The sequence below is a fragment of the Prunus dulcis genome, chromosome 1, assembly GCF_902201215.1.
Source record: "Prunus dulcis chromosome 1, ALMONDv2, whole genome shotgun sequence".
Lineage (NCBI taxonomy): Eukaryota > Viridiplantae > Streptophyta > Magnoliopsida > Rosales > Rosaceae > Prunus > Prunus dulcis.
Window position 1 is genome coordinate 24,911,895 of NC_047650.1, and position 13,582 is coordinate 24,925,476.

Consider the following 13,582-nt stretch of genomic DNA (forward strand, 5'->3'; position numbering starts at 1 on the left):
AACAATCAATCAAATAATCAGAAGCCAGCTATAGATCAGAACTTCTAAAGTTCAGACTTAGAGAAATAAGTCATTCAAAACGAGACTTCTCTCATTACAAATTTGGTTCAACAAAAGCCAAGACAAGCAGAGTTTGAGTTTTCACAAATATGGAAACCTCAACAAATTTTACAGTGCAGTTCCAACTTATTGAGTCCTCAAGTTCAGCCACTTCTGCCCCTTCAGACTAAAGAAGCCGCAGTTCTGCCCGCTCAAAAGCCTCCCAAGGCTTGAAGTAGATTAAAACTCTGCCAAAATTGAACTTTGGTATCGATTTACAACTAAAGCTAAGCAGTTGAAATTGTTAACAGCTCAGTCCAGCATAAATATACTCAGTCCAGCCCGGATCAGAAGTTTCTACCCAGACAGAAATGGGATTCCAGCCGTCTTTTATCTTTCTAGAGTTGATTTTTTCCCTTTTTAATTATGTAGAAGGCAGTTCTGCCTAAAACAGTCCACTTTATTATCATCTATTCTGGCCAGAACTACCAATTTTATAATGTGATAAATTATGAAGTCATCACCAGTCTGAGGTAAGAAAAGAACTTACTTGGGAGATATTCCTCACCCAAATTCACAATCGCTTGTTTAAAAATCAGTAAATTGGGGCACAAGTTATCTGTTTCAAAGAAGTCTGCTAGGATTTTTCATTGCTAGCATTGGCACGCTCACACACCAAAGAAAGTGGACTTGTTGACCAGTCAATGGTTTTCAAGGCAATGAGGAACTTTGCCCTTCCATCACAAGAGTAAAAACAAAACGGTGAACAATTTGGCACGCCCAATGGGACTTCTCAGTATACATACTCTAACATAATTCTTCTCAAGTTTATGAATATTGGAAGCTCTAGCCCAGAACCCGTACCACCCCATGGAGATAAATTAGGTACTCTCAGGGAAGGTCTGGAGTCAGAAGAAAGTGACGCCAGGCAATCAGCCCACGGCAGTACCGGAAGCATACGTTCTAGGAGGATGAATCAAATACAGGAATCTGTATTCCGACAGGAGGTTACAACACAGAGGAGCCAGGATACTCTCAATAACATGACATTCATGATGCAATGGCAGGTTAACATGCAGTTCAGGAAGGACCGTGAGGCTGTCATGGCTAGAATTCCAAATCTTGATGTTGTAGTCTAGCAGCTAGACAGTCCTTATGGCCCTCCACCAGGATTAGCATGGCCATACCAGGAGAACCTTATCATTGCACAAATAGCTGGAATACCAGGGCATGGAGAGATCCAGGCTGAACAGAGGGGAGAAGCCCTTCCTGTCCAAGAACATGAGGCCCTAGTCCGGCCCTGCACCAGTTCAGATACAGCAGAATTAGCCAGAACCTCAGCCTATTCCACAACTTGTGGCCCCACATGATCAACCTTTGGCACTTCTACCTGAGCCACCAGCTGTGTTGCCCTACAAACCCAGGAGGATGGATCCCAATCCATTCCCTCCACCTGCAAAAGGCAGAAGAGGTAGAGGGGGAAACAACCCTTTTGCTAACAATGATAGGAATAGGCCAGGGGTAAACTGGAGAAATCATCCAGAGCCAGAAGAAGAGGAAGAACACAGGGAGGAAGCTCTGCCCAGGCCATACAGAGTGGAGCCCAGGGTTAATCACGTCCAGCCAGAAAAGGGACGAAATCAGCACCCTGTCAATGCTTTGAATGACATGGGGGCATTACAGAGAATGATCAGAGATATGATAAAGCCTGAAGCCAGAAGAGGAGAGAGGCCCACCTATAGAAAGCCATATCCGGCTTATATCGATCAAATACCTCTATCACCAGGCTTCAAGGTGCCAAACTTCACCTTGTTCAACGGAGAGGATCCTCATGCTTCATCAGTTGAGCATATAGGCAGGTTCTCTGTCCAGTGCATAGCCATAGAAAATAACCTTATGTTAAAACTAAGGTTTTTTGGGAATTCTCTCTCTGGACAAGCTTTCACCCAGTACACCAGTCTGCCAGCTAATTCTGTTCAAACTTGGGAGCATATGGAAAGTGTTTTTCATGACTATTATTATAGGGTTCAGCCAGAAGCCACCATCAGTGATCTTGCTGCCCTCAAACAAAGTGAAGATGAACCTGCCCAAGACTTCATAACCAGGTTCATAAAGCTCAAAATGAAGTGCCGGATCCCTATGGAAGAAAGGCACTTCATCCAGATGGCTCAGGCTGCCCTTAAAATCTCTCTGAGAAAAAGATTTGATGGGATGCTGTTTGGAAATTTGGCAGAACTGGCAGATAAAGCATCTAAATATGAGGAGCTGCTTAGGGAAGAACAGCATAAGAGGAACTCTTCCAAAGGCACGTATTATAAGTCACCTTCTTCTTCAATACATCTGATTGAGGTAGAATCAGAAGAAAATGTAGAAGGCTCGGAAGAAAGAGAAATCGCAGTAGCAGAGATGGCAAAATTGAAACATCCCATCAGCTGCAAGGCTCTTACAAAGCCACCGAAGGACCAAAAGCCGCCACCATTCACAAGAGGATTTGTTCCAAATAAACCAAGACAGAACAAAGTTTATTCCTTTGATCTAACCAAGGTGGATGCTTTATTTGATGAGATGTTGCTACATAAAGCAATAGAGACACCCCACAGGATGCCCAAGCCGGAAGAGCTCAAGGGCAGACAGTATTGCAGGTGGCACAACTCTTGGAACCATTCTACCAATAGTTGTGTTGTTTTCAGTCGTCTTTTATCTTTCTAGAGTTGATTTTTTCCCTTTTTAATTCTGTAGAAGGCAGTTCTGCCTAAAACAGTCCACTTTATTATCATCTATTCTGGCCAAAACTACAAATTTTATACTGTGATAAATTATGAAGTCCTCACCCGTCTGAGGCAAGAAAAGAACTTACTTGGGAGATATTCCTTACCCAAATTCATAATCGCTTGTTTAGAAATCAGTAACTTAGGGCGCAAGTTATCTATTTCAAAGAAGTCTGCTAGGATTTTTCATTGCTAGCAGTGGCACGCTCGCACACCAAAGAAAGTGGGCTTGTTGACCAGTCAATGGGGAACTTTGCCCTTCCATCATAGGAGTAAAAACAAAACGGGTGAACAGGTCTGAGAATTGAAAATTCTTTCGTTGTGTGCATTGACCAAAATCTACTAGAAGCAAAACATTAGGAACATGAGGCTATGAAGTGTCTCCACGCAGGATTCCGAGCCTCTATATTTACAAACAGTACATTTACTCGTATTTCGCAACATTTAGATCATTCCAAAAATCAAAGGTTGCAGCTTGGTGCTTCACAAAAGGCCAACACTGATTCGGATTTCCATTCTTTGTAAATTGTAGTTTCTTTGGCTACTCATGTTTGCCTTGGTCTTCATCATAGTTGAAGGGCAATGGCACTGACTTGAACGTCCTGTACTTGCCAACATTGTTCAGATGCTCATTCTCCAACCTGAAAAAACTCCATATCCCACGACGGATTATCTCCAAGCTGGCCACAACCGCAATCATGGTTTGTGTATGCATGAAAGAAACATTGAATTTCAAAACAGTCTGCAACCAGGCAAATCTCAGCAACACATTTAACACCTGCATTCTTTTGTCCAAAAATCAGTCAGAAAATATTAAGCACAACCTGCAATTGATCAAGTTGGTTCTAGCCTGAACGTGTTTTTCACATTGCAATATAAGCATATATAAGTTTGGCAAGAGAACGTTACTCGATAAAGCTAGTACTCACCATGGCTCCGAAATATACACTTTTGTAAGGGAGCAAGAGTTTGTCTCTTAACCAGCGGTTCTTGGAATTGCGTTGCAGAAGTCCCCAATCCACAACAAGATCCCAATATGTTCCATAGATTGCTGCAACAATTGAGAAAACCCCAGCAAGAATTTTCCAGTTCACTTCATTTTTAAGACTCTCTAGATTGTATGCTGTCCTCATGCTAACGGCTACTATTGTGAAGAAATATTTCAGCCCATTGTAACCTTGCATGGGATCTTTCTCTTCAACCAAACGGCGGAGGCACTGCAAGAAAATGGAACTGCAAACAATTCTAAGTGTCTGGCTGGGTTAGGAGGACATTTGCAAGAAAAGAAGGGATGAGCTGTGTACCTGAAGGAGACGAGACCAATACGGAATACAAGCAACGATGAAAGTGAAAGTGTTGAAGACATCGTGTGATTTGCAAGTGTTTTGTCTGAGTTTGTAGTCTCCCCAACCATAATAGCAAACGTAGAATTGCAGACTTCTAATGGCTTGCACCTACAAGAAAACAATTTATTGACACTCAGTTATTTCAAACAGAGAGAAGAAAAACAGGAACATAATATGACTGCAATGTGTGATTTAGGACTTAGGAGGATCATTTTACTGACCTGGCTAGTTAACTGATCTGCCAAGAAGAAATCCGGGAGTGTGACCTGAAAAAGAAGCAAAATTTTCAGATTATTAGACCACCGAACTAAGTTCATTCAGTTTCACTTTGAAGAAGAAGAAAAAAAGTGTCTTAGATTGACTTTACTTACCTTATACAGAGGAGCACAGATACAGTGAAACAGACAAACGAGGAAGAAGTAGCGACTTGAGCGATATATGAGGTTGAAGGGGCATAATAATATCAAAATTACAAGCTGCATAAAAAGAATTTAGTTCAGTATATGATCCTAGAAGTGTGATGAGCCAATGTAGCTGTAAAAATGAAATGGTTGAATTTATGATCTTACCAAAACCAAGAAGAGGGGGAGAAGTTCGGTAAGTGCTTTGTAATCTTTGGTTTTGGGGTCCATCTCCATGTCAAGATTTGAGAGCACAGAAGCAAGTGCTAGCACTGCCAGACCAAAACTGAGAAGAAGAACCTCTCTGTAGCCCAACTCAGTTCCTTGCTTGAAACCAAATATGAAAGAGTAATTGACTCTGAACCGCCTCCAAAAGTATATGTTGCCGGCATACATAAGCATGTGCAGAAAAATGAATCCAAACAAGCTGCAAGAAAGTTTAACATGTAGAGCGAATTGAGTATTATTTTTTGGTTGGAAACTTGGGAAGAAGAATAGTAAAGCAAAGGCCTAATAAGTACCTGTATAGGGGAAACATGGTGTCCATGTACTGGAGTTCTCCCTTGTCAAATTCAGGATTGTTGGCATTGTTAATACTGCGAGCACGTACCATCAAAATAAGGGCTAATGTGAGAGCAGCTGTGCATCCGGCAAAGCAACCTAAAGATTTCAAATAAACAGATTCAGAGGGAGGAAATTGATACCAAAACTGTCCTTGTTCAGAGAAAGAAATTTAACTATACTGATTTAGCTAGAGGCCTTACCCATGGAAAATGTTATCCTATGTCTTTCTATCTTTGATTTTGGCCTTAAGACGACCATTCCTTTTCTGCGATTTGAGTTTGAGAAATACTTTATGAATGTAGTTTCAACCCTCTCCATAAGCTTGGTGATCTGCAGTGGTGGCAAGCGCCATATCAGAACAGAAATTCATTATATTTCAACATCGTTTTAAAAAGATTTGAGGTTTAAATTGTTTAATCTTTCTTCTCTTTAGCATGATGCATGAAGAATTCTCACCTCGTCAGAGCTACCAAGGTAGGAGTTATCCACCATATTCATGTAAGATTTTGATGTATCTCTTGAAGTAATCTGCAAAAGTAATACAGACCAAATGAAGTACTGACAAAGATTTTACTAATAACATGTAATAGCAAACATTTTTTCAGGAATTTCTGGTGTTGAGAAATACCTTATCATATTTTTTCATGATTTTTGAAAAAGCCAACGTATTCAAGAAGCTGTTTCATTCATGGAAAAAAAAATAATTAATTTGCCACACAGATAAAAGAAAGAAAAATGAGAGAAAAAAAAAACAACCAAACTGCTCTTCAACTTACCTATAGCTCTTTAGAAGCCGAAGTTTCCGGTAAAATTCAATAAAAGCGCCCTTAAGCTGCTCTTCAACTTTCTTCAGATTTTCTCTGCTGAACTTGAGCTCTGTCTGTGGAGGCACATTGAGGAAGCCTTTAATGGTCGAAACTGGAGTCTCAACTGTGTGATTCATTGTCACATGATTTAGTATGTCCAGTGGCGAAGGTCTAGCGCCTCTTAAGCTCTCTGCCTTCTTTTCTTGAGTCTTAGCATTCTCAGTCTTTTTTCCATCTTTTTCTTCATCACCAGAATGTTCCTCCTGGCTATTTGATCCACTCTCTTCGATCACATCCGTAGCCATGGCTGCGCGCCCTGCACACGAAAAAACGACGTAGTTTTAGACATAAGCAGAATATCAGCGCAGAAAATACACATATCATCACAATAAGCACAACATTACTTAACTGCTTGCTCTGACTCCGCGGGGAGTGGAAGCTGCCAATGCAGCTGTTGAAGCAGCAACATCGGAAGCAAGACGAGTCATCTCCACTGACCAATCAAACGGCCTCTGCGGGTTCTCCACGTTGATGCGAAACGCGATGAAAGCATCCATTTGCTTGTTGAGCACAGCGGCTTCCTTCATCACCTCATCCACCTTAGACCTATAAAACTTGTCCACTTTATTGAACTCATCATCAACCTTTCTAAAATACTCCAACTCCTGCACGCTCCCTTCCTCTGCAGCCATTAGAAACGTGGTCTGGTAGCTCTCGGAGCCATCACTTCTCACAGAGTTCACAAGAATGGCTTGGCTTTCGATGTCGACAGGGGATATGGAGGATGGGCTGTTGGGTTGCTGCTGGCTGTGACGGCTTTGCAACGTGAGACCACTGAAGGCTCTGTACAATGTGAGCCTTCGCTTTAGGCGGTGACTGCACAGTGCGGTGGCAGCTGGTGGAGTCTTGTGTCTTTGCTTGCTGCGTTGGATTTCTTTTAGGAGGGATTTTAGATAATCATAATCCATGTATGCTTGTTGCCATTCTGGCACCATTTGGGTTACAAACTCCTTCCCAAACTTCATTCTTTTAATCTCTGTGATTTGTTAGCTCTAGAAATTAAGTCACTTTGTTTTCAGCAAAGAGTGAGTGACAAATGTCTAGGACAATAAGCCAATTATATATATATATATATAACTAACAAGATAAGTACTGGCGGACTCATGAATTTTTTAGCGGATGTGCAATTTTGAAAGGCTAAAAACTCTTTGTGGATTGAACACTTAAGGCTTTTTACCCATATTGAATATCTAAAGCTTTTTACCTAGATTGACCTTAGGTCCCTTCATTCATTCATATCATACATGAAAAATTGTTTTATGTAAAAATATTGACTAAGTATGAAAAATGGTTTTTTGAAATAATCATTTTCTCAAGATAATTTTTGGCGGCTTATATTCCTTACACATCAAATAAGAAAACTTGATTTTATGGGATTTTATTATGAAGTATATATTGACTTAATGAGCCATCATTTTTAGCCTAAATCATATTTTGCACTAAAATCGATTTTTCATATTTTGATTTGGTGGGAATTTGATTTTCTAGTATTTTTATTTGAATCCAAATGGGGGTTACTTCCTTATTTACATTGTAAACTTAAGTAAATGGAGTAATATAAAAATAAATAAAAGTAAAGGGACAGAGACATTTACTTAAATGTTGAAAATGGAAATAAGGTAATCTGTGCACCATCGCCAGCTGAGGCTAAGCAAAGGGGCAATTTGAAGCACCCACAATAATTTTTCCGGCGATGGAAATAAGGTAATCTGTGCACCATCGCTAGCTGAGGCTAAGCAAAGGGGCAATTTGAAGCACCCACAATAATTTTTCCGGCGAGAGGAGGTGAGGCGGATCCACAGAGGCGCAAGTAGGTGCAACTGCACTTCCCCTGGCCAGAAACTTCCTTGGGGATGCCAGAATTTGCCCCTTTGCTAGTGCCCACCAATTGTACTAAATGCCTCAAAGACGTTGTATTGTTTGCTGCATTGTGAGACCCTGAATATTTACCTTATATTGTTGGGCTCGATCTCAAGAGCATGTAGGAGAAAATGGCTCATCAATCGGAGCTCCACAACCAAAGATATGAATTTTCTAAGTTTTTCTACAATATTTGAAGTTAAGTTGCAGAGGCACAGTTCAAGGAAGAAGAAGACTCCGCGTCAGACATCAGCGCTTCTGATTTTGATTCTTTTTTAAATTGTCCAATAGCAAGCCGACACATGTCTATTTCTAATTGGCCTAAATTAAAAAATTCATTAAAAACTCATATGTGTGCCAAAAAAATCACCAAAAATTACCCCAAACTTTTAATCATGTGTACTTTTGTTTCATGACCTCCAATTTACATGTGCTTTTGGTTAGATTAATTGGTATTGACTTTTGTTAGATTAAATATGTAATCGACATGGATTTTGTTCATATTTGATATGAATTTTAGTAAACTAATTGTGTCAATGATAAGGATTTTGTTCATATTAATTGATATCCATATAGACTATAATCAATTAGTTGTAGACGTAAAACTCTTATTTGTTTTAATTATAAATGATATTAGTATTGGTTAAATTCTAAGGGCATTTGGTTGTGTATTTTTTTTTTTGAATTTTTAGCCTCTTTTTTTTTAACACACTACACGGATGTTAGGACTTGGACCCAGGGCCTTGCTTGAGTCCTTTGTAAATTTTTAGCCTTTTAAAATTTGCACCTCCCCTGAAAAATTCCTGGATCCGCCACTAGGTGCAGCTGCACCTCCTTGCGCTTTAATAGGTCTACCCCTGGCGATAAGCCAGCACAGCCAGCAACCCAACAGCCAAGAAGTTTCAAAATATGAGTGAGTCATGGAACGCGATGAGCTACTAGGTTCATAAATTTGAAGGAAAAAACAGTTGTTATATGAGTGAGCCATAAAGTTGCTATGGTCGCTGAAAGCAGTCGCAGTGGATGAAGACCTTGTCCATGGGGGGCCCCTAGAATCACTGGCGGACCTAGAAATTTTTTAGCAGAGGTGCAATATTGACTAATGATGAAAAATGATTTTTCGGAATAATCACCTTCTCAAGATAATTTCTGGCGGCTTTTATTCCTTACACATCAAATAAGAAAATTTGATTTTATGGGATTTTAGTATAAAATATATATTGACTTAATGAGCCATCATTTTTAGCCTAAATCGTATTTTGCACTAAAACCCATTTTTCATATTTTGATTTGGTGGGAATTTAATTTTCTAGTATTTTTATTTGAATCCAAATGGGGGTACTTCCTTATTTACATTATAAACTTAAGTAAATAGAGTACTATAAAAATAAATGAAAGTAAAAGGACAAATGACAGGACCCGATCCCAATTTCACTTTGGAATTCGAGCCAAGTCCTGTGCGTGTCCGACACCTGGCGAATGTCGGACACAAATGACCTTTTTACCCTTCTCGTTACAACTCCGATTCGGGTCTACTCCGTGTCTACGGACTCGTTTCGCCGTGCTCTACGCAACGGCGCAAGCGGAATTCCCAAATTCTTTCTCGATCAAAAAGTCAACTTTTTCTCTATTAAATTATGCGAGGGCAAAATCGCCTTTTTGGTAGAATAAATTAATCCTACTTTTTGGATATTTTGGTTTGGGTTATTACAACAAAGACATTTACTTAAATGTTGAAAATGAAAATAAGGTAATCTGTACACCAGTTGAGCAAATGGGCAATTTGAAACACTTACAATGATTTTTCCGGTGAGGGGAGGTTTGACTTTTTCTTCCTTTCTGTCTCTTTCTGTTCAATAAGCTTAGCCATGGAAAGTTTTACAGGTCATATTATTCAACCCTAGACCTCTTCTTTTTCTTTTTTTCTGTTGAGATAATTCAACCCTAGCCCTGGAAAGTTTTACAGGTCATATATATATATATATATTATATGAAAATAGATGCAATGAAAATAAGCATCAATCAAAATAATCAATTCTCAAAATATCTCAAATATATTGATAACTTGGAGAATGCAAAACACTTACAAAATCTTAGTTTCACCACTTGAGTTCTTCAGAGTATTAGTACTGATAGAACTTTTGAAACTGAGAAAATTATAGTGTACTAAAATTACATTCTGCCTAAGACAGAGGCCGAAGCCTTCTTATATAAGCAAATAAAAGGACTCAGATAACTTTAGGTGAGCTGGCAACTTTGGATGATTGTGAAAAGTAGCTGTAGAAGCACGCGAAAGCTTTTGCTTTTACTGAGTGCAGCCACTTTTACTTTGTCGGGGAATCTCAAAAAGAACACGGCTTTCAGACTGATGAAGGCACGGGTTCGGATACTTTTCTTCAGGGCTCATGATGCTAGGCAACTTTTGACTTTAACTTTTGCTTTAATCATCCCCTAGATTGAAAGGACCAAAATCATAGGGGTCTTGTTCATTAGGATAATCACTCCACCGCATTTTTGGGGCTGGAGCTTGACTGGTTGGCTTGGGTTGACTAGTAGATGTTTGTGACGCAGGAGAGGCATCGGAGTCTGCATCATCATTCATCTGTGAGGCTTGAAGCATTAGTTGGCGAGCAAGATCTTGTAATTCGGACTTAGACCTTCCCTCGATTGGGAGAGAGAAATGTGATGTGACAGGGGAACTCTTTTTCTCAGAATGCGGATTCCTGACTGGAGGAAAGTCAGCATAAACATAATCTGCAATACGCTCAAGTTTAAATTTATCCCACCATTTGATTGAAAATTGGCGAGATAGGACTCTGGTTTCCCAATTAACCTGATAGGACCATTTAAAGATCCAAGGGACTTTATATTTGGCAACAAAATGAAGCAGATTGGGGAAGAACAACTCAGATTCTTTGAATTTATTTTTATTAGTAAAATAATTGACTAATTCTTGCATGGGGGGAGGAAATAAATCAATGACTGGACCATGTTTTTCCCACCAGTGATTGAACCAGTAAGGAAAAGAGCTTTTGAATTTGCTATCAAAGTTCAAGAACCAAGAGTGACTGAAATCAACTGTTTGGTGAAGCAAGATAGAATACCATGCTTCAATATAGTCATAATAATTGTATTGGAGTTCTGATTGGATAACTTTAAGATCATAGGGATGACTACTCCATTCATTTTCATTGATGATTTGGTGAATGTAAAGAGAATGATAAAGGATGATATGGGGGTTTTCTCTGTCTTTGATTGGCTTAATGGTGATAGAATGAGTCTCATGAAGGATGTCTCTGTAATATTTAAGGTTCTTGAATGGTGCTGGGGGAATGAAATGACTATTTGGTGGAAAATAAGACTTAGCAATGGTGATGGGATTAGCAATTGAATTATATTTGGACTCAATGACAAATAGGTGACTATGACTCTTGACCATGTATGGAGATGTCTTCAGGTAAGAAACAACTGGGGGGGTTAGTAATAGCAATATCTTGAAAAGGATCATGACTAGAAATTAAAGCAGACTGGAAACTGGGGCGAACCTGGCCGACTGTGGCTCCTAGGTTGGCAAACCTGTTACTAATTTGGATAGGAGAGCATCCCGGAAAGGGGACGATCTGGGAAGGAGGCTCAAATTTGGCTTGACTCATGGATGATGGGAGGACTCGGAGTGACTGAGGTTGACTGGGTTGACTTGATTGACCAATTTGACTCTTTGTTTATCATCTTTTTCTCTTTCTTTTCTTTGTTCTGCCATTGTTTTCCCTGCATAAATTCTCTGGTAAGGAAATCAAGAATAGAATTCTCACTTCCTCTCAAATATTCAATATCAAAATCAAAAATACTCAAAATAGCTTGCCATCGTGCAAATATTTGTTTGGATGCAGTGTTTTGAACATCTTTTTCTAATACATGCTTAGCAGACTTACAATCAACACAGACTAAAAATTTTTGATTTAATAAATCAGACTAAAATTTATTCATGCATAATACAATAGATAATATTTCTTTCTTAATAGTACTATAATTATTTTGTGATTGGGACCAAGTGCCAGAGTGAAATCGAATGATTTGCTCAGATTGACCAGAAGTGACTCTCTGTTTGAGGATACCTCCATAACCTACATTAGAAGCATCAGTTTCAACAATTTTAAATGAATTAGCAGAAGGAATACCAAGACAAGGAAGAGTCTTGATATGAGCTTTGATCTGTTTGACAATTTATGTATGAGCAGGTGACCATGGGGGAGGATTATTTTGGAGACGGTCAAATAGAGGCTTACATTGTTTTCTCATATTTTGATAGAAATCAGAAACATAATTTAGAGATCCTAGAAATCTCTAGAGTTGACTCTTGTCTAGGATTTGGTCAGGGAACTTATCGGCAAATTGGATAACTCGATCTATGGGGCTTATCTGTGACTGGCAAATATTAAACCCAAGAAATCTCACATTAGTTTGGAACAACTTAATTTTCTTAGCAGAAACAACTAAACCATTTTGTTTAATTATCTGTAAAAACTTATACAGGTGTTTCCAGTGTTGTTCTATGGACTCAGAGAATATAAGCACATCATCAATATAAACTATGGACAAATGACTAAAAGGATTAAAGATCTCATTCATAATATTCTGGAATTCACTAGGAGCATTCTTAAGACCAAAGGGCATAACATTCCACTCATAATGACCGAAAGGAGTAACAAAAGCAGTTTTATATCTATCAGACTCAGAAATTTGAATTTGCCAAAATCCACTTTTCATATCAAACTTAGATAAGATGACTGATTTTTCTAATCTGTTGATTAAATCTCTTTTATTAGGAATTGGGTATCTAATCCATTTTAAGACAGTATTAAGCGGTTTGTAATTAATGACTAGTCTTGGGACACCACGTTCTAACTCAGCATTTTTCTGGACATAGAATGCAGGACAAGACCAGGGTGACTTACTCTTACGGATTATTCCTTTTTAAAGTAAATCAGCAATCTCAAGTTTGCAAAATTCCATTAATTCATGGCTCATTTGAATGGGTCTTGCTTTAGTAGGAATATTTTTCTCACTAAAAGATTTGACATAGGGAAGGCTGACAACATGTTGTTTCCTATGCCAGAACGCACTAGGTAACTCAGAGCAGACTTCTTGTTTTAGTTTTTCTTCGAATTGTTGTATCTGTGATTGTAAAGACTGATGGCTTAGTTGTTGCTCAATTCTTCTAGCTTTAACTTCTTCCTGGAGAAATAGTAATTGGTTATCTTTATTTCGGATGATCTGGACAGTTTTGGTGGCTGCATTTTTTTGTAATTCTTTTAAACTATGTAACTCAGGTTTACTCAAAATTCGAACTTAATTTTTTCTCCTAAACAGGTGGAAATGACACCATCATGTTCGACCTGGAAAGGGTACAGGAGGGCAATGAACGGCAGACCAAATATGACTTCATCAGTAATATTTTTAATCAAAACAAAAAAAGTTTTAAAACAGATTTTATTTTGACAGACATGGGCTTTAGGGATCTCATAATTCAATTGGAGGAATTTTCCTGAAGCAGTACTTAATGATTTTCTTGACTTTTTATAATATTTAGTTGGGGTTAAGCCTTCTCGGATACAATTAAGGTCGGCTCCTGAATCAAAAAGGGCAATTATATTTAGTTCAAAATTTTTAATAAATATGGTAACTCGTGCATACCATTTTCTAAAATTTACATGTTTAATTAAATTAACGGCTTGCTC

At 38.6% G+C, this 13,582-nt stretch overlaps 2 protein-coding genes across 5 annotated transcripts; one reads left to right on the forward strand and one right to left on the reverse strand.

Annotated features, from left to right (window-relative positions):
* Positions 1-1,467: 1,467 nt before the first annotated feature.
* LOC117617118 lies at positions 1,468-2,748 on the forward strand. Its single transcript, XM_034346379.1, has one exon. It carries the CDS (start codon positions 1,468-1,470, stop codon positions 2,746-2,748), a length of 1,281 nt encoding a protein of 426 aa, XP_034202270.1.
* Positions 2,749-3,348: 600 nt separating this feature from the next.
* On the reverse strand, positions 3,349-6,949 carry LOC117613989 (phosphate transporter PHO1 homolog 3-like). Of its 4 annotated transcripts, none has more exons than XM_034342654.1 (12): positions 6,334-6,949; positions 5,895-6,240; positions 5,747-5,795; positions 5,575-5,646; positions 5,319-5,448; positions 5,076-5,112; positions 4,723-4,981; positions 4,525-4,629; positions 4,375-4,419; positions 4,112-4,261; positions 3,737-4,024; positions 3,349-3,585 (listed from the first exon to the last, which is right to left on the reverse strand). In XM_034342654.1, the coding sequence occupies exons 1-12, from the start codon at positions 6,947-6,949 to the stop codon at positions 3,349-3,351; spliced, it is 2,334 nt and encodes a 777-aa protein (XP_034198545.1). The 4 variants fall into 4 exon arrangements, with proteins under 4 accessions (XP_034198545.1, XP_034198544.1, XP_034198546.1 ...); XM_034342653.1 differs by having other exon boundaries at positions 5,076-5,214; XM_034342655.1 differs by lacking the exon at positions 3,349-3,585 and having other exon boundaries at positions 3,713-4,024; positions 5,076-5,214.
* Positions 6,950-13,582: the final 6,633 nt, after the last annotated feature.